The sequence below is a fragment of the Channa argus genome, chromosome 1 (assembly GCF_033026475.1).
Source record: "Channa argus isolate prfri chromosome 1, Channa argus male v1.0, whole genome shotgun sequence".
Classification (NCBI taxonomy): Eukaryota; Metazoa; Chordata; class Actinopteri; order Anabantiformes; family Channidae; genus Channa; species Channa argus.
This window is the reverse complement of record NC_090197.1, coordinates 6,738,580-6,765,174: the sequence shown is the minus strand read 5'-3', so window position 1 is coordinate 6,765,174 and position 26,595 is coordinate 6,738,580. Positions and strand designations below refer to the sequence as shown.

General features: G+C 39.1%; 2 protein-coding genes across 2 annotated transcripts in view; one reads left to right on the top strand and one right to left on the bottom strand.

The window, feature by feature from the left end:
- Positions 1–10,503, bottom strand: part of LOC137101015 (major histocompatibility complex class I-related gene protein-like) — a 207,927-nt gene extending 197,424 nt beyond the window's left edge. The window contains exons 1-4 of the mRNA XM_067478818.1: positions 9,246–10,503; positions 7,910–9,026; positions 3,469–3,735; positions 2,776–3,051 (exon numbers count right to left, since the gene is read on the bottom strand). Of these exons, the coding sequence (XP_067334919.1) occupies positions 2,776–3,051; positions 3,469–3,735; positions 7,910–7,958 (592 nt within the window). The 5' untranslated portion in view covers positions 7,959–9,026; positions 9,246–10,503. The remainder of the gene's footprint in view (positions 1–2,775; positions 3,052–3,468; positions 3,736–7,909; positions 9,027–9,245) is intronic.
- Positions 10,504–14,798: 4,295 nt separating this feature from the next.
- Positions 14,799–21,173, top strand: LOC137100927 (major histocompatibility complex class I-related gene protein-like). The gene is made up of 5 exons (XM_067478621.1): positions 14,799–16,078; positions 16,795–17,061; positions 17,906–18,181; positions 18,411–18,713; positions 19,720–21,173. The coding sequence occupies exons 1-5, from the start codon at positions 16,030–16,032 to the stop codon at positions 19,836–19,838; spliced, it is 1,014 nt and encodes a 337-aa protein (XP_067334722.1). The 5' UTR covers positions 14,799–16,029; the 3' UTR covers positions 19,839–21,173.
- The last annotated feature ends 5,422 nt before the right edge of the window (positions 21,174–26,595 follow it).

Sequence of the window (26,595 nt, the reverse complement as noted above, 5' to 3'; positions counted from 1 at the left end):
TCTCTCTCACCTACCAATTTATTTTACTGTTGCTCTCTTCCTTCCCCTCTGTGCATTCAGTCTTTTAAATTTCAGAAGAAAGTGCATTTGTCTAATTTCCAACAGTACAAAGAGGAAATGGAGTATTGCAGTAATTCTTAAAGGTTAAACATGTTTTTATAAAAATACTGAGACTGTTAATGTTCTGCAGTTTTTATGGAAAACTTCAAGTTAGTCAGGATTTATCTGTGCAAATGACCTATATTTGTGTTGTTGTGTTGTTTTTGTACAATATATAAAATTCTCTCTATCCTCCAGATTGTCCCTCAGTGTCTGTCCTCCAGAAGTCTCCGTCCTCTCCAGTCAGCTGCCACGCTACAGGTTTCTACCCTGACAGAGCCACAATGTTCTGGAGGAAAGATGGACAGGAGCTTCATGAGGACGTGGACCATGGAGAGATCCTCCCCAACCATGATGGAACCTTCCAGATGACAGTTGATCTGAACATTTCATCAGTCAAACCTGAAGACTGGAGGAGATACGACTGTGTGTTTCAGCTCTCTGGTGTTGAGAAAAACATCATCACCAAACTGGACAAACTTTGTCTTTTTAAGGATAAAAGACAAAACATTTCACCCTCTAACTTCTCATTTCCCTGTTGTTCTGTCATGTAACTTGTTTTAAATATTTAAAAACAGGATAATTGGGTTAATGTTGGTGCTTCTCTATCTTCTCCAATGTTGCTCTGTAAAGAGGTTTATTATTAATTATATGATTATATATCTTCTTCTTTTCCTTTGGGTTGTACCCTTTTAGGGGTCTCCAGAGTGAATCATGTGCCTCCATCTAACTCTGTCCTCTGCATCCTCTTCACTCACACCAACTAACTTCATGTTCTCTCTCACTACATCCATAAATCTCCTCTTTGGTCTTCCTCTAGACCTCCTGCCTGGCAACTCCAACCTCAGCATCCTTCTACTGATATATTCACAGTTTCTCCTCTGAACATGTCCAAACCACCTCAATCTGGCCTCTCTGACTTTATCTCCAAAACATCTAACATGATCTGTCCCTCTGATGTCGTCATTTTTGATCCTGTCCATCCTCGTCACTCCCAAAGAGAACCTCAACATCTTAAGCTCTGCTACCTCCAGCTCTGCCTCCTGTCTTTTCTTCAGTGCCACTGTCTCTAAGCCGAACAACATCTCTGGTCTCACCACCCTCTTGAACATCTTTCCTTTCATTCTCGCTGATACTCTTTTATCACACAACACACCTGACACTTTTCTCCACCTGTTCCAACCTGCCTGCACTCACCTCTTCACCTCTTTTCCACACTCTCCATTGCTCTGAACCGTTGACTCTAAGTACTTAAAGTCCTGCACCTTCTTCACCTCTGCTCCCTGTAACCTCACTGTTCCACCTGGGTCCCTCTCATTGACACACATGTATTCTGTCTTGCTAAGCTTCATTCCTCTGTTTTCCAGAGCAGACCTCCACCTCTCTAGATTTTCCTCCACCTGCTCCCTGCTCTCACTACAAATCCCAATGTCATCTGCAAACATCATAGTCCATGGAGATTCCTGTCTAACCTCATCTGTCAGCCTGTCCATCACCAGAGCAAACAAGAAGGGGCTCAGAGCTGATCCTTGATGCAGACCCACCTCCACCTTGAACTCCTCTGTCACACCTACAGCACCTCACCACTGTCTTACAGCTCTCATACATGTCCTGCACCACTCTAACATACTTCTCTGCCGCTCCAGACGTCCTCATACAATACCACAGCTCCTCTCTCTGCACCCTGTCATACGCTTTCTCTAAATCTACGAAGACACAATGCAACTCCCTATGACCTTCTCTGTACTTCTCCATCAGCATCCTCAAAGCAAATACTGCATCTGTTGGACTCTTTCTAGACATTAAACCATATTGCTGCTCACAAATGTTCACCTCTGTCCTTAGCCGAGCTTCCACTACTCTTTCCCACAACTTCATTGTTTGGCTCATCAGCTTTATTCCTCTGTAGTTGCCACAGCTCTGCACATCTCCCTTGTTCTTAAAAATTGGCAACAGTACACTTCTCCTCCAGTCCTCAGCATCCTCTCACTCTCCAAGATCTTGTTAAACAAACTAGTCAGAAACTCTACTGCCACCTCTCCTAGACACTTCCATACCTCCACAGGTTTGTCATCAGGACCAACTGCCTTTCTACTCTTCATCCTCTTCAACGTCCTCCTCACTTCACTCTTACTAATCTTTGCTACTTCCTGCTCCACACCAGTCACCTCTTCTACTCTTCATTCCCTTTCATTTTCCTCGTTCATCAACTCTTCAAAGTTCTCCTTCCATCTTCCCATCACACTCCTGGCACCTGACAATACATTTCCATCCTTATCTTTAATCACACTAACCTGCTGCACATCCTTCCCATCTCTATCTCTTTGTCTGGCCAACCTGTACAAATCCACCTCTCCCTCTTTAGTGTCCAACCTAACATACAAGTCCTCATATGCTCTTTGTTTGGCCTTTGCCACCTCTACCTTCACCTTACGCTGCAGCTCCCTCTACTCCTGTCTACTCTCTTCAGTCCTCTCAGTGTCCCACTTCTTCCTAGCTAACCTCTTTTGCTGTATACACTCCTTAACAATCTCATTATTTTTTATAAAATTGTGTTTAACATCAACCTCCAATAATTCCTCCAATGCTCCATTTTGTACTGTTGGAAAGTTGACTATGTTTTTGCCTTTTAAGATGAATGATGCCACAATTTTTTAATAAAAATGTATTCACTACCTTTTCTCTGCAGAGAACTCTTCCCATACTCCAGATACATGTTTAACCACTGAATGCAGTCCCCGGTGAGGAACTTGATGTTGTCATTTAATAAGGCGTTGTGTTGATCCCACATTGGTTTGAAGGTGACAGCCTGTTCTGTGTAAACCCATCTCTGGTTCTTCAGGTCCAATAATATGAAGGTTTCTCCATCATAACCGTACTGCTGATATCCACCAACTTCTCCAGTTTTATCGTCCCGTTCACAGCTGGATAGCTCCTGGAAAAAATGAACACCTGAGACAGAGACGGCAGCCAGCTGTTATCAGATACAGAGATACAACGTAAGGTTAGATTACATGACATTAAAAATGATAAATGCTTATTGCATTGTTTCTAGAAATAGGCTTTGCTGCAATGTTTGTGGCATAAACAGTGTGTGTCTGTTAGGTTCGGGATGGCAGTGTGGCTGCAGAATATAGCCACATTCACACTATATTCTAAGCACCAAGGTGTAGAAAACTCCAGCAGATGTGATTTGTACTTTCCAGTGTGTATAAGGAAGTATATACTTTGAAGTTACTTCAAATGAGGCTACATGTATTTAGATGGATATATAAATATAAGGCTTCTCATAGTGTATCATGGTGTATCACCTACAAATATTCTTATCAATAAATATTAGCAAGTTAAAAAGAATTAAAGTAGACATACCTCCAGTTTGGTTAAAGTGCTGTTGTATTTTCTCAGTAATTGCTTTTGAGAACTGATGGATGGCAGTGCATCTATTTGTGTGCCAATCCACATTCTCAGGTTTGTCTTCATTCAGTTTTTTCATCCAGTCCTGTCTGGGTTCTGCCCTCTTGCTGATGCTATCACAGTGACCCACCTGAACTCCATCAAATGCTAAAAACGCTTCAAACTCTGGGAATGTTTGGAGTCCAGACGAAGTAGTGAGGAAATATGTCAGGGAGTGTTTCACTGTGGGATAAACCGACGTTTTCAGGTTAAAGAAAACAGTGAAAATAATATTTTAATGCAGTTGTCAATTCTATGAGCACAACAGTTTTAATTCTTGTTAAATGCTTCATAGGCCAAAGAAAAACATTGTAGATTATTACTGACTGCTGTATAATCTTTTTAACACCACGTATGTGAATATTTTGTGGATGGTTAATTTTATAAAGCTATCAATGGTAACAGAGCATTTTCTTAGTCATTAGCTATCAGGCTACATGGTAAAGCCCCTGAGCCCCCTAACGCTGACTTCATCCCCCTGCACATTATCTGGTAGCATTTATACTGATCAGGGTCACAGGAGGCCTGGAGCCCATTGGTCCAGAGGTGGAGTAAACCCTGGACAGGTCTCCAGTCTATCTCAGGGCAGCACAGACACAGAGAAAGGCTGCAGCAGGATGTTATCACACCGTTTCATTTCTATTGTCACCATCACAGATATGGACCAGTAGGGAAACGCTCTGCACACTCGAAGCTCAGTAGCTAAGCATCATGTTATATCATGTGGCACAATGTCATTTGGTTTAGGCACAAACAAAGCATGCTGGGAAAAATTAATGCAAAGAAAAAAACAGGACACTTAGGGTTAGGAAAGGATTGTGTGGTGGTTTAAAATACAGAAACAACATTAGCTAAAGTAACAACACTGAACAATGATATTAAACAGGATACAAACTGAAGCCTCATGTCAGAATCCTGTCTTATAACTTTTCAATATGCAAAGTCACAATTCAATCCTCAATTCAGTTTGAAATATTTTATTAAAATCGTATCGAAACACTAAATCATTTGCAAAATGTCATGTCGTTTTGTTATCTTTACTGAATTGACAATTCAACTTGTAATTGGTTATTCAGTATGAAGTTTGGTCATGAAATTTCAAAACGGATTATGCAACTGACAATTCAGTATTAAAAGTTGCAATTCAATATTTATTTGAAACATTGTGTGACTGTGCAAAGACTCTGTATATCAGTTACACTCAGCTCGTCCGCCTTGTTCTCCAGAGACCTCATGTTTCCCGTAATCACAGATGGGAGATGCGGCCTGAATCTTCTCTCCCTCGCTCGCCTGTTTTCTGTTCCACCCTCCGCCTTTTACCAGCTCTGCGGCCTCTCGCTGTTTTTCTCCTTATTTCGTCGTTTAAAGTCCGAACGAAACTTAAACCCACGGTGCCGGTCTGCTGCAGCCCGATCAGCTGTTCCCGACTGTAACCACATGAGCGGCTCCAGCTCCGGTCACAGCTTGAAGCAGAAAAAGCAAAGAGAAAAACTCCAACCACACGATCAGAGAGGGGAAGCTTTACACAGCCAACCGGATACTTTACTGTACTAAAATACTACACTGAAATATGACTCAGCTGCGGCTCTGCCCGCGCAGAAAGACCTGCAGCTGGTTCAGCTTTTATTCAGTTTTTTTAATCAAAATAATTTCATTTCATTTCATACGGATTTATTTGGAGTCTTTAGAATTAAATGAACATTCATCCTGCATATCATTGCATTTTTGCATTTTGACTGTAAATTGATACTTGTCTTCTCAAATGTGACCAAAAAGGGAAGAAGCTGAAGCCGAAGCTTATTTCTAACACCACCCTTTGTAATCACCTACACATTTATACTTTAATCCTCTCAACATCCCCAATAGGACAAAAAAGTAATGGTCAAATGAACAAACAGAAAATAAGAAGACATCATGTCAATGAACAATCTGTTCCCCAGTCATGTTAAACTACTTTCTTTCTTATTCAATGTGTTTTTTAAGTAGGTTATTGTCAGGTCTAAACACCTAGAAAATTTATTCCAACAGTTATTAAGAGAATTTTGCATGTTTTTAATTCATCCACAAATTTGTCCCATTAATTTACCCTCTGACTGAAACACATCTGCTTTTCAAATTTGTTCTGGCTCTAATTTTCTTGAACCTAAATGCTCCTTTAAGATTATAGCAACTCTCTCTCTTGAAATCTATTTTGTATGATCTTTGGTAGGATTTATTTTAAACTTGCTTTATATAATAACTGAATGATTTTAAAATCCTATAGATCATCAAACTTCATTATTGTGATTTGAGGAACAGATGGTTTGAGGGATCTCGATAATTGATAATTCTTACAATTCATTTGAATTCAAGTGAATTGAGGATTTAATTGTCCCTTTGCAAACTAAAGTGTCCATTGCAAGATGCATTTTCAAATTGTATGACCAAACTGAAAATTAAATTGCTAATTGAAATATGATTTGCCATTTCAATTATGAGCCCCATACGCTTTGATGTCTTACACCTCATCATCGATTTCTTCTTTATAAATTATTATAGTTACAACGCTGACATCTACATGTCCTAACTTCTGCAACTGGATTATCATCTGTGCCTTTCTTCTGTATACTTCCTGTAGGATACAATATGTCCTACTGTCTCTTTTTCTAAGTGACAGTAGGTGTTTTTTTTCCTTTGACAGTAACACACTACACTTTTTCTACTCAGCATTTAAAACGTCAGAATCCTACAACCCTGAGATCCTGAAGGGTAAGTGAAAACCAACAGATTAAACCTAAAACATTTACAATTAAACCCTAACAGTGTTTACATTATGTCTCACACATATTAAATCAAATGGCTACAAATAAAAATAATACCTGAAGAAAGACAAACTATTGTCCCTCTCTTGTGACCTGTACAGTCCAGCAGCTGAAGCCTTGTTTAAATCTGCAAATGTAAAATAAATGCACAAGAGTCAGAAATACAATATTTCCCTCTGAGATGTAGTGAAGTATAAGTTAAAGTTAAAGAAAGTACCAGTACCTCAAAATGGAAAAACTCTTAGTTTATTGCCTACGTGTAGTGACTGTCGTTCACTTCCCAGCCTCCTCACAATTACAACAAAACTATGTAGAAATGTGTAAAATCGTAGCTTCTCTGCTAAATACATAACCTGGTGCCCCTCTTCTTCCACTCCAACAGTGGCTCAGAACATGGCACATAAGCCACAGCAAAAATGGGAAGGAACATGAAAACGTCATAATTTACATTAATGCAGAAATGTTATAGGAAATAAGTGCAGTTTACTGTAAGAGGGGACACACACTCTAACCCCAACCTGATTTAAATCTTACCCACAAAACCAAGTATTAACCCTCAAACAGGCCTTTGAGGTTGTGAGGTCTGGAAAAAATGTGTGCACAGCGATAAACACACAAACAAAAACGTGTGAAGATGTGTCATCACCCGAAAACTGAGGTAATAATCTCAAGATTAGGACATAAAAAAATAACAGCATTTTTTTAAAATTAAGTTTTATTGAAAAGTATAATATACAGCATTTAAGGCACATTCCAAAAACAAGATAACGTACATGATCAAGCTGAGCAGTAAACAAAAATGTAAATAGGGTGAAAAAAATAATAAAATAAAATCAGATAAATAAAAGGACAAACTAAAGGAGGAGCTATTTGAAATCAAAGTGCAGTTTCAACTCATTCCTGCAGTGGTTCAGGCAGGACTTTAATTTGAGGCATCTGCATTTATGTAGGAAGAATTTCCCCAGTTATTATAAAGAAAGTCCAGGTTTCTATCTGTAAGAACATTTCCAAACTAAGAATAGTATAATAATGCCTTTCATTTGTACTCAGCTCTGTGTGTGTCTCCAAAAGAAATTCACCTATTTCTATATGGAACAGCATAATCAGCTGTTCTGGACACGGAAAAATGGAAATTAATACAGTATGTGACGTTCAGGAGCGGGACCACACCTTAAACACACCACTTGCCTCCATGATCGTCCGAGCGTTTTCGTTATTCGTACCCCAACCATCTACCCACCCACCCAACCTTGTTTCTTTTTTTCACAATTGCACGGTTTTTCACTCATGACGTCATCATCGATCCGTTATGATTCAGCAGATGCTACTTCTACATTTTATCTATATTAGACTCATAACTTATCAGATTAATTTGTATTAAACTTATCAGATCCCTGCTCGTGACAGACACGTTAAACAGCTGAGCTGACCTGGTTTTTGTTGCTCTTCAAACAGCAGAAACTACGGTCGTGGCCTGTTGTAGCCTGCTGATGTTCACCAGTTCCAACACCCAGTAAAGTGTTTAACCCACCGCAGAGGTTTAGAGCTCATCTTACCTGACTCCGTGACAGGAAGGAAGACGAGCAGAAAAACTATTAGCTCCATCTGGTTGGTGAAATGAGATGGCGCTTTTCTGCCTTGCTGCTACCCGAAGCGCTTCACACAGCTTCTGGATGAGATGCTGGGCAGCGGGCCAACACTCTACGGGAGCAGCACTTCCTGTCCAGGTCTCGACCGAATCGATCCGGCTCTGATGATGTGGTACGAAACGGATGCAGTTTCCATTTCCCATAGTAATAAAAGGTTGATGTGATGCGAATGTTTCACAGCTGAGCTGGAGGAAAGTTTTAGGTAATAATGGAGCTGATGCAGCCAAAAAAGCCCAAAGTGGAACAAAATATTAGAATAAATTAAATGACCGCTGCATCTGCACTGTTCCACGACATTTGATCAGGTTGAAATACAAAAGTAAAAGTACTCAAGTTCCTTCGAACATCACTACAGGTAATAAATTATCTTCTAGATTTTTTATTAGGGGGCCGGACTGTTAAAACGTCTGTGAAATGATGAAATGCACATGATCAGACTAATAGTTTGCTGATTCGGCGTTTTCTCTGCAGAAGGATCTTCCCATACAATTCAGCATGTCCTCCAACATTACACCTTTCACTTTCTGTGAACACAGTTTAAAAAGTATTAAAGAACATTAAAAGTGTTCGTGTGATAGACACAGTATTAATAGATATTAAACAGGCTGAGACTGGATCCAGATTCAGTTTCAATAATAATAGTAATATTCAGTAATATTGAACAGAACAAACAACGGGGATTATGACAGACAGCAAATACAGAACACAACTCATTACATTAACCAAGGAACTAAGTTAAATTACACGGATCATCAAAGGAAGAAACTAGAAATCTCTTCAACAAGGAGGGCAACACATGGACTTGGACCTTAAGAGACATTTACCAAGGAAAACACACATCAGGGGAGAACTAAATACAAGATGGGACCTATAGGTGCCCAGTCAGCACTTTTGCCACAGCATTTTGGATTAATGGAAGGTTTTTAGGGAGTAATGGAGCCTCCCGAAAGTAGAGAAAAACCTGTAGCATGGCAGCTGACTGGAGAGGATGGAGACTTCTGGAGGAGAGACACTGAGGGACGAACTGAAGGAGAGAATGAGAAAGAGAAAGAGAAAGAAAGGAGTAAACCATGGAGAATGAGAAAAGAAAAAGAACAATGATAAGATTAAATTCAATGGGGACATATCAGGATTAAAAGAGAAAAAGGGGGAGAAACAATTAAAGACTTAATTCAGTGTTTATATGAACATAGTTTAGTTTACATATAGAATTATAACATTTCATTAGGTCATGTGATTCTACCTGTTCCAGTGATTTGCAAAGTCCGTCCCATTGTCACTGCTCCTCGTGCGGTAGGCGTATTGCGTCACTTCCTGTTTCTGCACACTCTTGGGTTTCTACCGAAGGACTGTTTACTGATTAATTACAGCTCTCGTTTTACTTAAATAAGTGATTTCTTCACACAACAATTAATGTTTGAGTCGTAACATATGCTTGTTATTACACAACCACCTGCTCTTGCAAAACATAACCAGCTAAAGTTTACAAATTCCACATTTCACTTTTATTAGCTCGTTAGCTTAGCAGTTATCCATTAGCAATGGCTTCTCTGTCTCCCTCTGTTTCTCCTTCTCTCACTTGCTCGGTTTGTCTCATGTTCAGTTTTTCCTCTGCCTCCTTTAGTGATAATGGTTTATGTAATAAGTGTAAGGTTTTTGCAGCTTTGGAGTCGAGGCTCACGGAATTGGAAGCGCGGCTTCAACTCAGCTAGTCAGGCCCCGGTAGCTGGTGCGGGCCGACCTAGCGTAGCCCCTGCTAGCTGTCCCCCGGCAGTTCCCGAGCAGCCGGGAAGCCAGTCCGGCTGGGTGACGGTTCGTAAGAGATCTAATGCTAAACAGACGCCCGAGGTTCACCACCAGTCGGTTCACGTTTCTAATCGATTTTCCCCACTCAGCGACAAACCTGCTGAGAAACCAACTCTGGTAATTGGCAGCTCCATAGTCAGAAACGTGAAGTTAGAGACTCCAGCGGCCGTAGTCAAATGTCTTCCTGGGGCCAGAGCGGGCGACGTTGAATCATATTTGAAACTCCTGACTAAGGATAAACGTAAATACAGTAATATTATTATTCACGTGGGAGTTAATGACGCCCGATTACGCAAATTGGAGGTCACTAAAATGAATGTTGAATCGGTGTGTAACTTTGCAAAAACAATGTCAGACTCCGTAGTTTTCTCTGGCCCCCTGCCAAATCTGACCAGTGACGACATGTACACCCGCATGTCGTCATTCAACCGCTGGCTGTCTAGGTGGTGTCCAGCAAACGATGTGGGCTACATAGACAATTGGAAACTCTTTTGGGGAAAACCTAGGCTGATTAGGAGAGATGGCATCCATCCTACTTTAGATGGTGCAGCTTTCTTATCCAGAAATATGGCTGGTTTTATTAGACAACCAAAAGTATGACAATCCAGAGTTGAGCCTAGGATGCAGAGATCCAGTCCTACACGTCTCTCTGCAGTGTCCTTACAACCGTCACCCCCCCACAACTCTCACATACCTTTAGAGACTGTGTCTGTTTCCCGACCAACTAAATTATATAAACTAAATATGACAACAAGACGAGTTAATCATGAAAACCTAATAAAAGGTAAGACTACTCCTTACGGAACAAAACCCTAAAACTATTAAATGTGGATTATTAAATATCAGATCTCTCTCTTCTAAATTTCTGTTAGTAAATGACTTGATAAATGATCATCAATTCGATTTATTTTGTCTCACTAAAACTTGGTTGCAGCAGGAAGAATATGTCAGTTTAAATGAGTCATATTAATTATCATGTTCCTAGATGCACAGGCTGAGGTGGAGGAGTAGCAGCAATCTTCCATTCTAGCTTATCAATAATTCCTAGACCTAAACATAGTTATAACTCATTTGAGAGCCTTACTCTTAACCTTTCACACCCAAACTGGAAAACTCAAAAACCACTATTATTTGTTATCATGTACCGTCCTCCAGTCCCTTATTCAGAGTTTTTGATTGAATTTTCTGATTTTCTATCTGATTTAGTGCTTAGTACAGATAAAGTCATTATAGTGGGTGACTTTAACATTCATGTAGATGCTGACAGTAACTGCCTGAGCACTGCGTTTAATTCATTATTAGATTCAATTGGTTTTTCCCAAAATGTAAGTAAACCCACTCACTGTTTTAGTCACACCTTAGACCTTACATTTATATTTAGTCATTTAGCAGATGCTTTTATCCAAAGTGACTTACAAGTGAGGTACAAGGCAGCAAAAATCTAAGTCAAGGAGAAAACATCAAAGCAAAGTCCTATCAGAAAAGTGTTCACAGTTCACGAGATACAAGTGCAAGAGAGCAGAAAGTTTTTTTTTTTTTTTATTATTAAGAGATTTAAGTGCATAGGAAGATGCGGAAGAGTTCAGTTTTCAGCAGTTTTTTGAATATTGGGAGAGAATCATCTGAGTGTGCAGAGTTTGGCAGCTCGTTCCACCATCGTGGTATCATTGCGCTGAACAGTTTTACTTGGTGTCTTCTGTGCGGTGCTGGGACCACCAGACGTCGTTCGTTGGCAGATCGCAGCGGGCGGGTAGGATGGTAGACTTGTATGAGTGAGTTGAGGTAAGCGGGAGCTGTCGAGTTAACCACCCTGTAAGCAAGAGACAGAGCTTTGAACCTGATGCGAGCAGCTACAGGAAGCCAGTGTAGAGATCTAAAAAGTGGGTCATTTTTGGCTGATTAAAAATGAGGCGAGCTGCCGCATTTTGGATCATCTGCAAGGGTTTGATTGTGGATACCGGTAACCCCATCAACAAAGCGTTGCAGTAATCGAGACGAGATGTGACCAGCGCCTGTACAATGAGTTGGGTTGTATATTCTGTGATGTAGGGTCTGATCTTCCTGATGTTGTAAAGAGCAAATCTGCTGCCCTAGAGACTGAGGAGATGTGGTCCTTAAAGCTCAGTTGGTCGTCGATGATGACCCCCAGATTTTTGGCCGAATTAGTGGGGACAATCACTGTAGATCCAATGTTGATGCTGATGTTGTGTTGCATCAAAAGACAAGGACTTCGGTTTTGGAGAGGTTGAGTTGAAGGTGTCTCTCACTCATCCAGGCTGAGATGTCTGAGAGACAGGCAGAAATGCGCGATGAGACAGTGGAGTCGTCCGGTGGAAAGGACAGGAAGGGCTGTGTGTCATCACAGTGATAGGAAAGACCATGTGAGTGAATGATGGCACCTAGGGATGAAGTATAGATAGAAAAGAGGAGAGGACCAAGAACTGAGCCCTGCGGCACACCGGTAGAGAGGCTATGAGAGTGAGAAAGATGCCCCCGCCAGGATAGCTTGAAGCTTCGTCCTCATAGGTAAGAACAAAGCCAGTCTAGAGCTGATCCAGAGATGCCCAAGTCAGAGAGTGTGGACAAGAGTATCTGATGGTTCACAGTGTCAAAGGCTGATGTTAGATCAAGTAGAATTAAGACAGATGATTGACCTGTGGCTTTTGCAGCTCGAAGATATTCCACAACAGTCAGGAGTGCCGTTTCCGTGGAATGACCCCTCTTGAAGCTAGACTGGTTGACATCGAGGAGGTTGTTCTTGGAAAGGAAGTCTGAGAGTTGGTTGAAGACTGCTCGTTCCATAGTCTTGGCCAGAAAAGGAAGTCCTTACGTATGGAATTGAAGCGGATAATTTAACAATATTACCTCAACTCTCTTTGTCTAAACATTTTTTAATAACATTTGAACTTTCAATAACAGCCTATATAGCATTTAGGGAAAAATTCCACTATAGCAGATGGTTAAGTTTTCATCATTTGCTACACCATATGTTGATATAATGGAAAGTAGTGTCCTTAATGTTACTCCTGCACAAGTAGATTATCTTGTTGACAATTCTGCAGCCTCACTACGTACAATACTCGATAGTGTTGCCCCTCTGAAAAAGAAGGCAGTAAATCAGAAGAGGTGATCTCCATGGTATAGTTCACAAACACGCAACTTAAAACAGGCAAGACGAAAGTTGGAAAGGAAGTGGTGTTCCAGAAATTTAGAAGAATCTCATTTAGCCTCAGAAAATAGTTTAAAAATGTACAAAAAAGCTCTGTGATGCCAGAACAGCATATTATTCATCATTAATAGAAGAAAACAAGAAAAAAACCCGGTTTCTGTTCAGCACTGTAGCCAGACTGACTAAGACCCTTAGTTCTGTTGAGCCTAGTTTTCCCTTAACTCTGAGCAGCAATGACTTCATGACTTTCTTTATGAATAAAATTGTAACTATTTGAGAAAGAATTCCCCAGATCATCCCCCCAAATATTACAGATAGATCTTCATGTACAGCAGTGCTAGAGTCATCAATAAGGCTTCAATCCCTGTTAGACTGCTTTTTATCCATAGATCTCTCTGAGCTAACTTCAATTATTACCTCATCCAAACCAACAACCTGTCTGCTAGACCCTATTCCAACTAAGCTGCTCAAGAAGGTAGAATGGTAGGTAGAGCCTTTAGCTATCAAGCTCCTCTCCTGTGGAACCAGCTCCCAGTTCAGATTCGGGAAGCAGACACCCTCCCTACTTTTAAGTCAAGGCTTAAAACCTTCCTCTTTAATAGTTATATAGTTAGTTATAGTTATGCTGCCATAGGCTTAGACTGCTGGGGGACCCACCCCCCGATGCACTGAGCTCCTTTCCTCCTCTTGACCATCTCTCCTCTCCTCTCACCCAGCAGTTGTCACCACTGTATGTCATTAACTCTGTGTGTTCTCTCCCGTAGTTGTCTTTGTCCTTCTCTGTCTCCCTCTCTCTGTCCCTTTCTGCAGGTGTCCCTGGCTTTGAAGCTGTGTGTCTTCCAGCCTGCAGCTACTGGTTCTACCAGTCTGGTAGAACAATGTTTTGTTGTTGCTTTTTGTTGCTACGTTCTTTTCTCTCTCCCCTTTCCACTCACCCCAACCGGTCGAGGCAGATGGCCGTCCACCCTGAGCCTGGTTATGCTGGAGGTTTCTTCCGTTAAAGGGAGTTTTTCCTCTCCACTGTTGCCTATGTCTTGCTCCAGGGGGAATTGTTGGGTTTTCTTTATATATCTTTATAATCTTGACTTTATTCTGTAAAGTGCCCTGAAATGACTTTGTTGTGAATTGGCGCTATATAAATAAAGTTGAATTGAATTGAATTGAGAGCGGTGATGATTGGTGAAGCTGGAGGCATGAACTGGGAACAGGAAGTGAAGAAAAGGTGGTACAAAATAAAAGTCCAGGGCAGGAAGTGAGTGGGAGTGTCAGATAATGACAGCTTCATTTACTGCTCTTCTTCAGTCTGACACAGACTCACAAACAGTTTCTTGGTCGTCCATGTCTTCTCTCTCTCTGTGAAGCCTGTTTCATATATAAAGTCTGGACACTGGAGGTGATTGACTTCATGTATGAAACAGGCTTAAGAAAGAGAGAGAGAAAAGTTGTTACCTCTGTTTTACTTATACATTCAGAAAAGTTAAATTGAAGGCTTTAACCCTTAGATGCATAAGTTCGTCAAAAATGACCCTGTGCTGTTGTTTTCTAGCAATATCTTTGTAATGAAGAGTTGTTATCATTTCATAGTCCAGCTTTTTCTTTTTTCATGAGATGCAAGTACAAGAAAGAGCAGAGAAGAAGTTTTTTTCATGATTCTTTGATTGTCAGGAATATATATATTATATATATTAATAATAAAGAAATCACTTATTTATATATTTATATCTTATATATACTCAGTGGAGCACACAGACTATAACACATACTCTTTCACACAGTTGTCATAAAGGACAAGCACAGCTCATTTGTGAGGTACAAAAATGGTAAATGTTCTGCACTTATATAGCGCTTTTCTACCTATTGGCACTCAAAGCGCTTTACACTGCTTCTTATTCACCCATTCGTACTCACAATCACACACACACAGATGGGGAGCTGCTATGCAGCTGGCCAACACTCACCGGGAGCAACTACGTTGGGGTTCAGTGTCTTGCTCAAGGACACTTCGACATGTGACTGGAGAAGCCGGGGATTGAACCAGCAACTGTGAGATTGGTGGTCAACCGCTCTACCTTCCTGCGCCACAGTCGCCCAAAACAGAAGCTAACATTAGTGAATGTACTATGTGTGTGCGTGTGTAAGTGTGTGTGTGTGTTTTATATAGCTACATATTGAACAAAACTCGTGTTTGGATCCACTCGGGTCTGGCACAGTCCTGAAACATTTCCTGACATATTTGTCATAGTTTCAGTGTTGGATGGAGTTCAGGTGCATCACTGTGACTGCAGCATAAAGAAAGCAGAATTAAAGCAGGACTGGGTCCAGAAAGTTCCGGAGGCAAACACACATTTTATATTTTTATATAAAGTCAAACACCATAACTTACACCAGGTGGTCAGACTGCTCAACTTTTTAACCCATAAATGTTATGACAGACCCAAAACCTCAGGGGTTTTAAAGCCCTACTTTTACTACATACATTAAAATACAAAACACAAAAAAATAAAGATGAACTTACTAAGACCACAAGCAGACAAATGTCCAAAGTCCCAGCAGAATGAGCAGCAGCAGCCTCCCACACCTGCTTCACATTTCTCCTCTCTCCACCGCCCTACATGAGTCCTAGTGTCTACCTGCCACATAAGTCACAATTTATAGTGACATTTGTGGATCTACAGACGTGGGAACTTCATTTCCTAATTGTTCTTTAATGTTTGTTCCTCAGAAACACATTTGTGTATCGTGTTGTAAAGTGGGTCCCGTTATAAGTCACTTCCTGATCTGTCCAGAGGGGGGAGACATTTAACATGTAATGTAACTCAAAAGAAAGGAAAACTCATTTAAATACGCGGTGTATCATCAATGAAACAAATGGCTTTTTAAGGACATTTGTATTAGGTTCTTGTCTCTACTTTACTATTTCATTGTTTTATTATTATCGCAGCATTGAAATCTGGCGACGTTGTGGGATTTGTGCCAAATATCCAACCACTCCCATCTTTCACAGAGACCGAAGCAACTCGATTATTTCTCCGTGATTCTTGATCAAATCAGGATGAAGTCGTTATTTCTGTTGCTTCTCTTCTGTCACGTTTCATCACCAGGTAAGTTCACATTTCAATCTCTAAACTCTTTACTTCAGTCTGCACTTTGTCCCTGCGTCCACAGTTTGACCTCAGTTTGAAAAGACTTTAGGCTTCAACTGAACATGTTCACACTGTAAATGTCCCATTTGGGACAATATGTGTACAGTATATTAAGGCTGAATACTGAATGTAGCGTCCAGTCAGAAATTTGAAGTCTTACTGATGGTCTGATAATAGTTTATTGTTCTTATCTTTTTCCTCAAACCAACGTAAGAGCTACACAAAGCAAACAGACAAAACAATAGATTAAAACCACATCAGACCGTTAATACGTCCTATAGCAGATTTACGTTAAACTAACATAAAGACAAATTAGCAACTTAATCAACACAAAAATTCAAATGTCTTAGAAAATTATATAAATCATAAAACCAACCTTGTTACCACTTTCAACTGCAGCTAAACACAAAAACATACTATCCGTAACCGTCTCCTTAATGTCTTCAGTCTCCTTTTATTTCTCCGTCTGTTACCTTTTACCGTCTTCTACCGTTGTTAAGTTTCATTCTTTATTATGTGTTGGCTGTCCTTTCAAAATAAAACATATCCGTCTTACAGGAAGTTATAAAAATAAAAGCCACAAAACAAATCACAAAGGTTTGAACTAGGAACATTTGCAGGAGAAAAAGATTGTAAGGACGTTACACTGAATGTATTTTTATGTTGTCTCACAGTGAAACATTCCCTCAAGTTTCTCTTCACTGGATCTTCTGGAATCCAAAACCTCCCAGAGTTGGTGATTGTTGCCCTGGTTGATGACGTTCAGGCAGGTTACTGCAACAGCAACAAAACCATAGAAATACACCAGGAAGTTTGGAAAAAACTGTTCAAAGACAAACCTGAGCTAATGGAGCTGTTTACTCCACAGTGTTTTGAGATACAGCCAATATACTTTAAATCTACACTTGACAGAATTATGCAGCACTTCAATCAAACTGAAGGTGCAGTATGTTCTATGTTCTACATCACTTGGAAAGTAATGGGAGGGAGTTTTCACTGGGGGCAGATTAAAGGTGACAGGGCCTCTGAGCTTGAATTACATGACATGGCTGCTCCTCACAGAAATGACATATCAAGACCACAACACACTGATCCACAGCACAAGAATGAAAGTGTGAACTGATTTCTGCTTCATGACCTCATCATGAAAACACACACTCCACTAATCATTAATTCCACCCAGTGGTGTTGAGTGAATATGGGAAAAACAATGTTAACTTATGAACCAGATGGTGTTAATGTTGTGGTTGACTGGTGTATGTCAAACTATTTAAGTAAAGATATGAAATAATCATTATTAATGCATGTGTGCATGGAGAGTAGTTAAAGAGACCAACATGACAGTAAATAACAAACATAATCTACATATTGGCTCTTTACCAGTGATAGTGTGTAACTAAGGACACTTCCTAGTAACTAAGGACACTTCCTAGTAACTAAGGACACTTCCTAGTGCACTTAGTGACATCTTCATGAACTTGTACTTTACTTGAATATATATTAATTTATTTATTCTTTTACTCCATCAAATTTTGGAAGGAATCTGTATAATGTACTTTTTCATTTATAATTAGTTGATTTGTTTGAACCATTAAATGATCCTTAACAGGGTTAAAGAAAGTCTCATTTTCTTAAGGTAAATAAACAATTTAAAGCCATTTCCCTCTTTGATTAATTAAGTGGTTTTAATCTTGAATATTTTAAATCATCAACAAACTGCAGTACTGGGAGACGAGCAATACTTAAAAACTGTAAACTGTATTTGATTATCTCTGTCTCTCTCAGGTGTCCACATTTTACAGCACATGGAAAGCTGTGAATCGGATGAACAGACCGGAAACACTTATCTTGTGGAGGGTGGTTATGATGGAGAAGACTTCATATCATTCAATGTGACGAAGCGAAAGTCGACCAGTCAGAAACCAGAGGCTGACGTCATAAAGCAGGAATTAGAGGCTGACAAAGGCAGAATAGAAGAGACTGTTTACCTTCTTACTCAGACTTGTTCTGTGTGGCTGAAGTTAGCTTTGAATTATGGGAAGAGCTTCTTGTTGAGAACAGGTAGAATCACATGACCAGAGGACATTTCATGGACTCAACTATGTTCATATAACCACACTGAAGTATTTTTTTAAATGTTTCTCACTCTCTTCCCTTTTCTCTGTTCCTTCTCATATGACCCCATTTAATTTAGTCCTTTTTGTTTTTCCTTTTCTGATCTTTCTCAGCCTCAATGGTTTACTTCTTTCATCTGTTCTTTCTCTTTAAGCTTCTCTCCCTCTTTCTCTAGAACTTCCCTCAGTGTCTCTGCTCCAGAAGTCTCCGTCCTCTCCAGTCAGCTGCCACGCTACAGGTTTCTACCCTGACAGAGCCGCAATGTTCTGGAGGAAAGATGGACAGGAGCTTCATGAGGACGTGGACCATGGAGAGATCCTCCCCAACCATGATGGAACCTTCCAGATGACAGTTGATCTGAACATTTCATCAGTCAAACCTGAAGACTGGAGGAGATACGACTGTCTGTTTCAGCTTTATGGTGTTGAGAAAAACATCATCACCAAACTGCACAAAGCAGTGATCAGGACAAACAGTGGTAAGACGAGTCAGACGTCTTGAAATGCACGTTTCTTTGTTTTGATTGTCCTCTAAAGTTGGAGCAGGACGTCTATTTATTGAGCATCTCAGAGTAGGAAATCACTCCCATCTCCACCAAAATGTAGCAGAGCTTCAGAGGTGTCTGAACTGGTGAGAAATTACCAGGAGAGACTCTCTCACAGTTAAAACATATCAAATTCATTAAAACAAACAGTTTAGTTTAGATCTTGCAGGATGGAAAATTCTCCATGAACCAGAAAAAAGTACGTGTTGTGAAATCACTGCAACTTTATCAGCACAATCATTAAAATCTAACACTGAGGACATTTACAAGAATCTAAAACATTTTCACAGCATTAACACTTAAATGAATGACTACAGTCTATAGCCCAGATATATATTTGTCTACAGGGTCCTAAGTGATGACAGAATAAATCATTTGTTTGAAACAATTTTGTTCCTATTAATTCACACCTCACTTAAAAGTGTTTTATTTTATGATTTATACTATATACAGCTTGTGAGGATAAGTTCAGAGCTGAGTCACAGTTTAAGTTGCTGTCCACTAACTTGTAACCCACTAAAGAAAAAGGCTACAGTTGTTACAAAACAAAAGTTGTAGTTATTTTATTTATATTTGTATTATGATTTTAGAACCAAACTTAAATAGTGCTGATTTTAGCGTTTCAGTTTTCCATGAAACAAGAAACAAGAAACTTTAATTGTTACAAATAAAACTCATATGTCCCTCTAATGTCAACTTTGTGTCTAAAGTAAGAGTAGGACTGTAAGTTTTACTCAGTGGTAGAAGTGTTTATAGTTTTAATTTAACTTTCAGAGCCATGAAGTAAGTGATTCTGAGATGTTGGACAAATACAGGCCCTGTCTGTGCTACAGAAATATAATAAATATGAGTGAAAACCAAAACTTGATTCCATAAAATAAGCATTTTCATCTCCACTCAGCTGTAGAGACAAAGTCTAAATGTTGTGTCCTTGTTCCAGTTTCCCCTGTTGGTGCTGTCGTTGGAGTTGTTGTAGGACTGATGCTGCTGTCAGTCTGCATCACTGGACTCTTCATCTGGAGGAAGAAGAACAAGGGTGAGAAACAATTGATTGACTGATGGCTGATGTTCAGTAACTTTACTGCCTAAAGAACATAGTACTGTATTTATTAAGAGTTGATTTCTTGTCTTTATATTTCTAATAAAAACTAAATGAAATAGTGACTTTTTCTTTATGAAAAATATTTATTTTCATAAGTTTCCATTTTTATTAAATGTCTGGTATTATGTGCTTGTTACTACCGACAGTCATCAGACAAAACTTACCGTGTTTTACATGTGGCTGATTATTATTCACATTCTGAATCACAAAGCATTTTCTCACTCAATGATCCATTCATTCATGTTATTCCACACACACATTTGTCCCTGACAGAGTAAAACTGTCCAATTGTTTGAATAGAGCCTATTAGACCGGAAATCAAACGGGGAGGGGGTTAGCAGGAGTTTAACAATCAGCCTGCTGTTCACCCAGTGACATCTGCAATCCACTGCAAATCAGCGGCTTTGAAGACAAACGCTTAGATACAATTTATTGTATGTTATAAACGTATGTTTTTTATGTCAAATCTAAAGTTGAACATCGTTGTTATAAATTGCATTTCTCTCTCAAATTTACAATACAGGTAAAATATTCAAGTTAACTACAATTACATCAAACTTTGACTTAAATACTTGACTGGTGAATGTATTTACCTGTTTTAGAGGTAAGTTTGCATCCAACGCTGCCAGAAACACAGAAATCACCTCCACACTGAATGTTACAACCCTGTCTCCTAAAAACTGGAAGATTTGCAAATAAACCACAAACATATTTACATTTTTGGAGTGAACGCATCACATTTTTAAATGAATGAATGAATCATTAGATTTCTGACCAGAAAGTAACTGCAAACAGGTGTTTGGGGTAGAAGGGGTAGAAGTCTAAATACAACCATAATAATGTTTAATAACTGTATCACACCAATTAGACATTGTACTGCAACAACTGATAAATGATGTCATATTTTGGTTTCAGTATTAACATATTTGCACATGTTTACAGTAACTGTCAAAAGTTAGATTAATATAATTGTAATGTTCTTTCAAATAAACAATTGTGATTTCATTTATTTATTTTTTAAAAGTGTTTAACTATTCAACTTCTTCCAGTTATTCATTCGTCTTTATAGGCTCCCAGGGAAGATTAGACCTGTGTTTTTTATTGTTTGTTACAGCACTTCATCCAAATTTACTAAATGCATTTTGACATAAACAAAAACATGTTTACATGTAATGTTGAGATATAAAATTATCAATGTCATCACTGGTCATTGTGGAGGTTCAGTAAATCACTGATCTGTACAGAATAAAACTTCAAGGCCTGTGTCTTTATGTTCTCTTTTAAAGGTCTTATAATAATTGATTGATTCTGTCATTCATTAAAGTGTGTGTCTGTAGCTCAGCATCCCACCACAGATGAGCTTTATGGTTATGTGGAGATTCTCCATCAAAGTTCTTAAGGACATTTATCTGACATGAAGTCTGATGAAAACTAAATAAGATGTTTTTTTATCCATTTGTGACTTCAAAGTGTGAGAACTTCCTTTTACAGGAACATCCTGATACATGATGATACCTTTCTACCTATGGAAGTAGATACAGACGGTTACTTTCATACGTTTTCTAAAGTTCTTTATTGTGGCAAAATGTGTAACATCTCATCTTCAGACTAAAACAAACAAAGCAGGGAAAAATTCAAACTGTGAAAAATGATGAGATCTGTTGAATGTAAACAAGTAACAAATGAAGGAAGAGCATTTCAATATCACATGGTAAATAAAACAGTCAGATCACATTATTTCTTTAAGCATTTCACCATCTACCTTCTCATTTCCCTGTTGATTCTGTCATGTAACTTGTACTTGTCCACTCTGTTCACTTTTGTTTTGATGTGAATGTTTCATCATCATCATATGAACTGAGTTCACCTGAGAATGACTCCTTCAGGGTGAACACGCTCTTACTTCTGACCAATGAGAAGTCAGTTTGAAGGACCTTGTCATGGGGCTATAGTCCATGTCCTGCAGAGAGCAGATTTCTAAGTTTTATATTGTGACATACCTCCAATTCTATTAGTTTGTTCCATCAAGATGGCAGAATAGAGTTGTTGTTGTTGTCTAGTTGTGTGGACAAATGCAGTGCACCAGATAACACCATAGACACATTTTCTAAAAACTGAAAAGATGGACAGATGGACAGGAGCTTCATGAGGACGAGGACCATGGGGAGATCCTCCCCAACCATGATGGAACCTTCCAGATGAGAAACCTGAAGACTGGAGTAGATACGACTGTGTGTTTCAGCTTTATGGTGTTGAGGACGACATCATCACTGTGATCAGAACCAACTTTGGTAGGACTAGAGTCAGATATGATGTAAATGTAAAACACACACCGGTCTATTTTTTAACTAATGTTAGTCCCTGAATGCAACCCACAGTTTGATTCCATTACAAATTAGTTGTCAGTTCAAATGTTGACAGAATATTTTAAATGTGAATCTTTAGCCTTGGGCCAAAGACAATTTCATTTTCTGTTCATATTTCATCTCCTATAACAGTGTACTGATCAAAGTTAACTACAATAAAGTGAACACAGAACGTCTGAACAAAACACACCAACAAGTGTGTAAGAAATCAGGTTCAATAATCTTTTTTCTTTTTTTTTTACATCTGGCTGATTCAGTAACTTCTGAAAATCCAAGAAAAATCACATATGGAGTCTTCAGTCACTGTACAGAATCTGTTGAGAGCTGTTTTTCTACCATTATATGAGAAACAACTACAAAACACAAACCAATTTATGTTTAGTTATTAGTAGTTGATCAATAATTATTGTCTATTCTTATCTTTCATCTAATACCTGTTAGTTTCAGATTCAATTATTTCACTTAATTTTCTGCTTCAGACTATTTATAGTTGACATCAGACAAACTGATCACAGTGAGTACTTCATTATTTCAACTACAATATGCTGTGTACATAACAGTACTACACCAATCAGCCACAACACTAACATTGCAAACACATACAGTGTTTCTAATATTTTTTCCATGAGCTGATGAAAAATTATAAGCAGCTGCTGAAGTGACATAACATTAATTTACCTTATTGTCAGCATGTAAATACATTCAGCCTGTTGCAGTTTGCCTCAGGTGCATTTGGGCTTTAGACACAAAGATGTGTGGAAGTTCAGGTGGGTACAGTCCTCATTTTCACTTAACGAGGTCACAGCTGATACTGCTTGTACTACTGAGAACTCGTTCTAAGACCTTTGTCCTTCATTTCCTGACATATTTGTCATAGTTTCAGTGTTGGATGGAGTTCAGGTGCATCACTGTGACTGCAGCATAAAGAAAAGCAGAATTAAAGCAGGACTGGGTCCAGAAAGTTCCGGAGGCAAACACACATTTTATATTTTTATATAAAGTCAAACACCATAACTTACACCAGGTGGTCAGACTGCTCAACTTTTTAACCCATAAATGTTATGACAGACCCAAAACCTCAGGGGATTTAAAGCCCTACTTTTACTACATACATTAAAATACAAAACACAAAAGAATAAAGATGAACTTACTAAGACCACAAGCAGACAAATGTCCAAAGTCCCAGCAGAATGAGCAGCAGCAGCCTCCCACACCTGCTTCACATTTCTCCTCTCTCCACCGCCCTACATGAGTCCTAGTGTCTACCTGCCACATAAGTCACAATTTATAGTGACATTTGTGGATATGTGTACAGTATATTAAGTCTGAATACTGAATGTATTTTTATCTTGTCTCACAGTGAAACATTCCCTTCAGTTTCTCATCACTGCATCTTCTGGAATCCAAAACCTCCCAGAGCTGATGGCTGTTGTCGTGGTTGATGATGTTCAGGCAGGTTACTGTGACAGCAACAAAACTATAGAGATGAAGCAGGATGTGTGGAAAACGTTATTCAAAGAAAATCCTCAGCTAATGGAGCTGTTCACTCGGAGCTGTTTCGAGATTCTGCCTAAATTCTTCAAATCAGTACTTGACAGCAGCAGAGCTTAACACTTCTGGAGGCATGAAAGCTAAGTCTGTTCTGTTCCTCTTCCAGGAAAAAAAACGAGTGAAACAGGTTCAACTCCTCACAGTAACAGTTAACAGTGGGAAACAGTAAAATACACAATAAAACAAGTGGAAAAAAGTTCTATCTACTCAGACTTATCACCACTCTTTACGTTACTAAGACTAAATTTGATAAGTTGTGTAAAAACAGCCATTTTTAAGAGCAGTGCTCAAAACCTTATCTATCCTTTGAATATTTGTCCTTATTTACTTACTATTTACTTTTTCAGTGGACATTTCCAGGTTAATTTTATTTTTGCATTAAAACTTTTGAACTGAAACGTAAAACCACTCAAAAAGAAAAGGTCACAGAATCATAATCAAACTGTAATACTGTGAGAAGAGCAGGACTTTATAAAACATGCAATATTGTTAAGTTCAGCTTTCTACTGGAGACATCACTTATACATCATTGTAAACTGTGTTTTCTCTCTCAGGTTTCCACATTTTACAGTCGATAGAAAGATTTGAATCTGATGAAAAGACCAGAAAGACTTTTTCTGTACAGTGTTGTTATGATGGAGAAGACTTCATGTCATTAGACCTGAAGAATTGAAAGTGGATCCCTCTGAAACCAGAGGCTGATGTGGTCAAACAGGACAAAGTCCTAACGGAAGATACTGTTCACTTTGTTACTCAGATTTATCCTGAGTGGCTGAGCATGTGTCTGAATTATGGGAGGAGCTTCTTGTTGAGAACAGGTAGAATCACATGACCTGATGAAATTTCAGAACTATGTTCATATAAACGCACTAAATTACAACTTTAATTGTTTCTCTTGTTCCCTTTTCTCTTTTAAGCCTGATGTGTCTCTATTGAATTTAATCCTTGTTCCCTTTTCTCTTTCTCAGCCTCTATGGTTTACTTCTTTCTCCCCTCTCTCTTTAACTTTCTCTCCTCCCTGTTTTTATTGCCTTCTCTCTCACCTACCAATTTATTTTACTGTTGCTCTCTTCCTTCCCCTCTGTGCATTCAGTCTTTTACATTTCAGAAGAAAGTGCATTTGTCTAATTTCCAACAGTACAAAGAGGAAATGGAGTATTGCAGTAATTCTTAAAGGTTAAACATGTTTTTATAAAAATACTGAGACTGTTAATGTTCTGCAGTTTTTATGGAAAACTTCAAGTTAGTCAGGATTTATCTGTGCAAATGACCTATATTTGTGTTGTTGTGTTGTTTTTGTACAATATATAAAATTCTCTCTCTCCTCCAGATCGTCCCTCAGTGTCTGTCCTCCAGAAGTCTCCGTCCTCTCCAGTCAGCTGCCACGCTACAGGTTTCTACCCTGACAGAGCCACAATGTTCTGGAGCAAAGATGGAGAGGAGCTTCATGAGGACGTGGACCATGGAGAGATGCTCCAAAACCATGATGGAACCTTCCAGATGACAGTTGATCTGAACATTTCATCAGTCAAACCTGAAGACTGGAGGAGATACGACTGTGTGTTTCAGCTCTCTGGTGTTGAGAAAAACATCATCACCAAACTGGACAAACTTTGTCTTTTTAAGGATAAAAGACAAAACATTTCACCCTCTAACTTCTCATTTCCCTGTTGATTCTGTCATGTAACTTGTTTTAAATATTTAAAAACAGGATAATTGGGTTAATGTTGGTGCTTCTCTATCTTCTCTAATGTTGCTCTGTAAAGAGGTTTATTATTAATTATATGATTATATATCTTCTTCTTTTCCTTTGGGTTGTACCCTTTTAGGGGTCTCCAGAGTGAATCATGTGCCTCCATCTAACTCTGTCCTCTACATCCTCTTCTCTCACACCAACTAACTTCATGTCCTCTCTCACTACATCCAGAAATCTCCTCTTTGTTCTTCCTCTAGACCTCCTGCCTGGCAGCTCCAACCTCAGCATCCTTCTACCGATATATTCACAGTTTCTCCTCTGAACATGTCCAAACCACCTCAATCTGGCCTCTCTACATTTCCATCCTTATCTTTAATCACACTAACCTGCTGCACATCCTTCCCATCTCTGTCTCTTTGTCTGGCCAACCTGTACAAATCCATCTCTCCCTCTTTAGTGTCCAACCTAACATACAAGTCCTCATATGCTCTTTGTTTGGCCTTTGCCACCTCTACCTTCACCTTATGCTGCATCTCCCTGTGCTCCTTGCTGGCTTTAATTTGCATAAATTCTGAGGTTTCTATGCAGGTATCATTTGATGATACCATAGATGCCTTTGCCGCAAGGACGTTCAGACGTGTACAAATTAAATGAAAGATTTTAGTTCTACATTATAGTTTTATGTTGTCTTGTTTCCACATGTTGCCCCATTGTTTACAAGGCCCATTGTTACCAAATACATGTACAAAGTATTCACTGACCATAGCACCGTTTCCATTTATGTTGTTTCTATTGTTGTTTGTGTTATTTTATGTTATTTTAGTGTGTGTGTGTTTGTTTTTGTGTTTGATCAACAATTAAACCTTTAAGGTCAGTTTCATTATATCCTGGATGGAGCTCTGAGAACTGTATGACTAAGTGTAAGCTCCTGACAACACAGCAGGCTGAGAATGTGAATTATTACATAAAATATTCAAGTTGATGGTAAATGTTCCACACTTATATAGCACTTTTCTACCTATTGGCACTCAAAGAGCTTTACACTGCTTCTCATTCACACTCACAATCACACACACACTCACACACCGATGAGGAAGCTGC

Bases quoted from the DNA above. Each gene is read 5' to 3' on its own strand.
- LOC137100927 (XM_067478621.1), top strand. From the start codon at position 16,030: ATGAAGTCGTTATTTCTGTTGCTTCTCTTCTGTCACGTTTCATCACCA. The intron at 18,182-18,410 runs GTAGAATCACAT...CTCTTTCTCTAG, and splicing joins GAGCTTCTTGTTGAGAACAG to AACTTCCCTCAGTGTCTCTG. The intron at 18,714-19,719 runs GTAAGACGAGTC...TCCTTGTTCCAG, and splicing joins AGTGATCAGGACAAACAGTG to TTTCCCCTGTTGGTGCTGTC.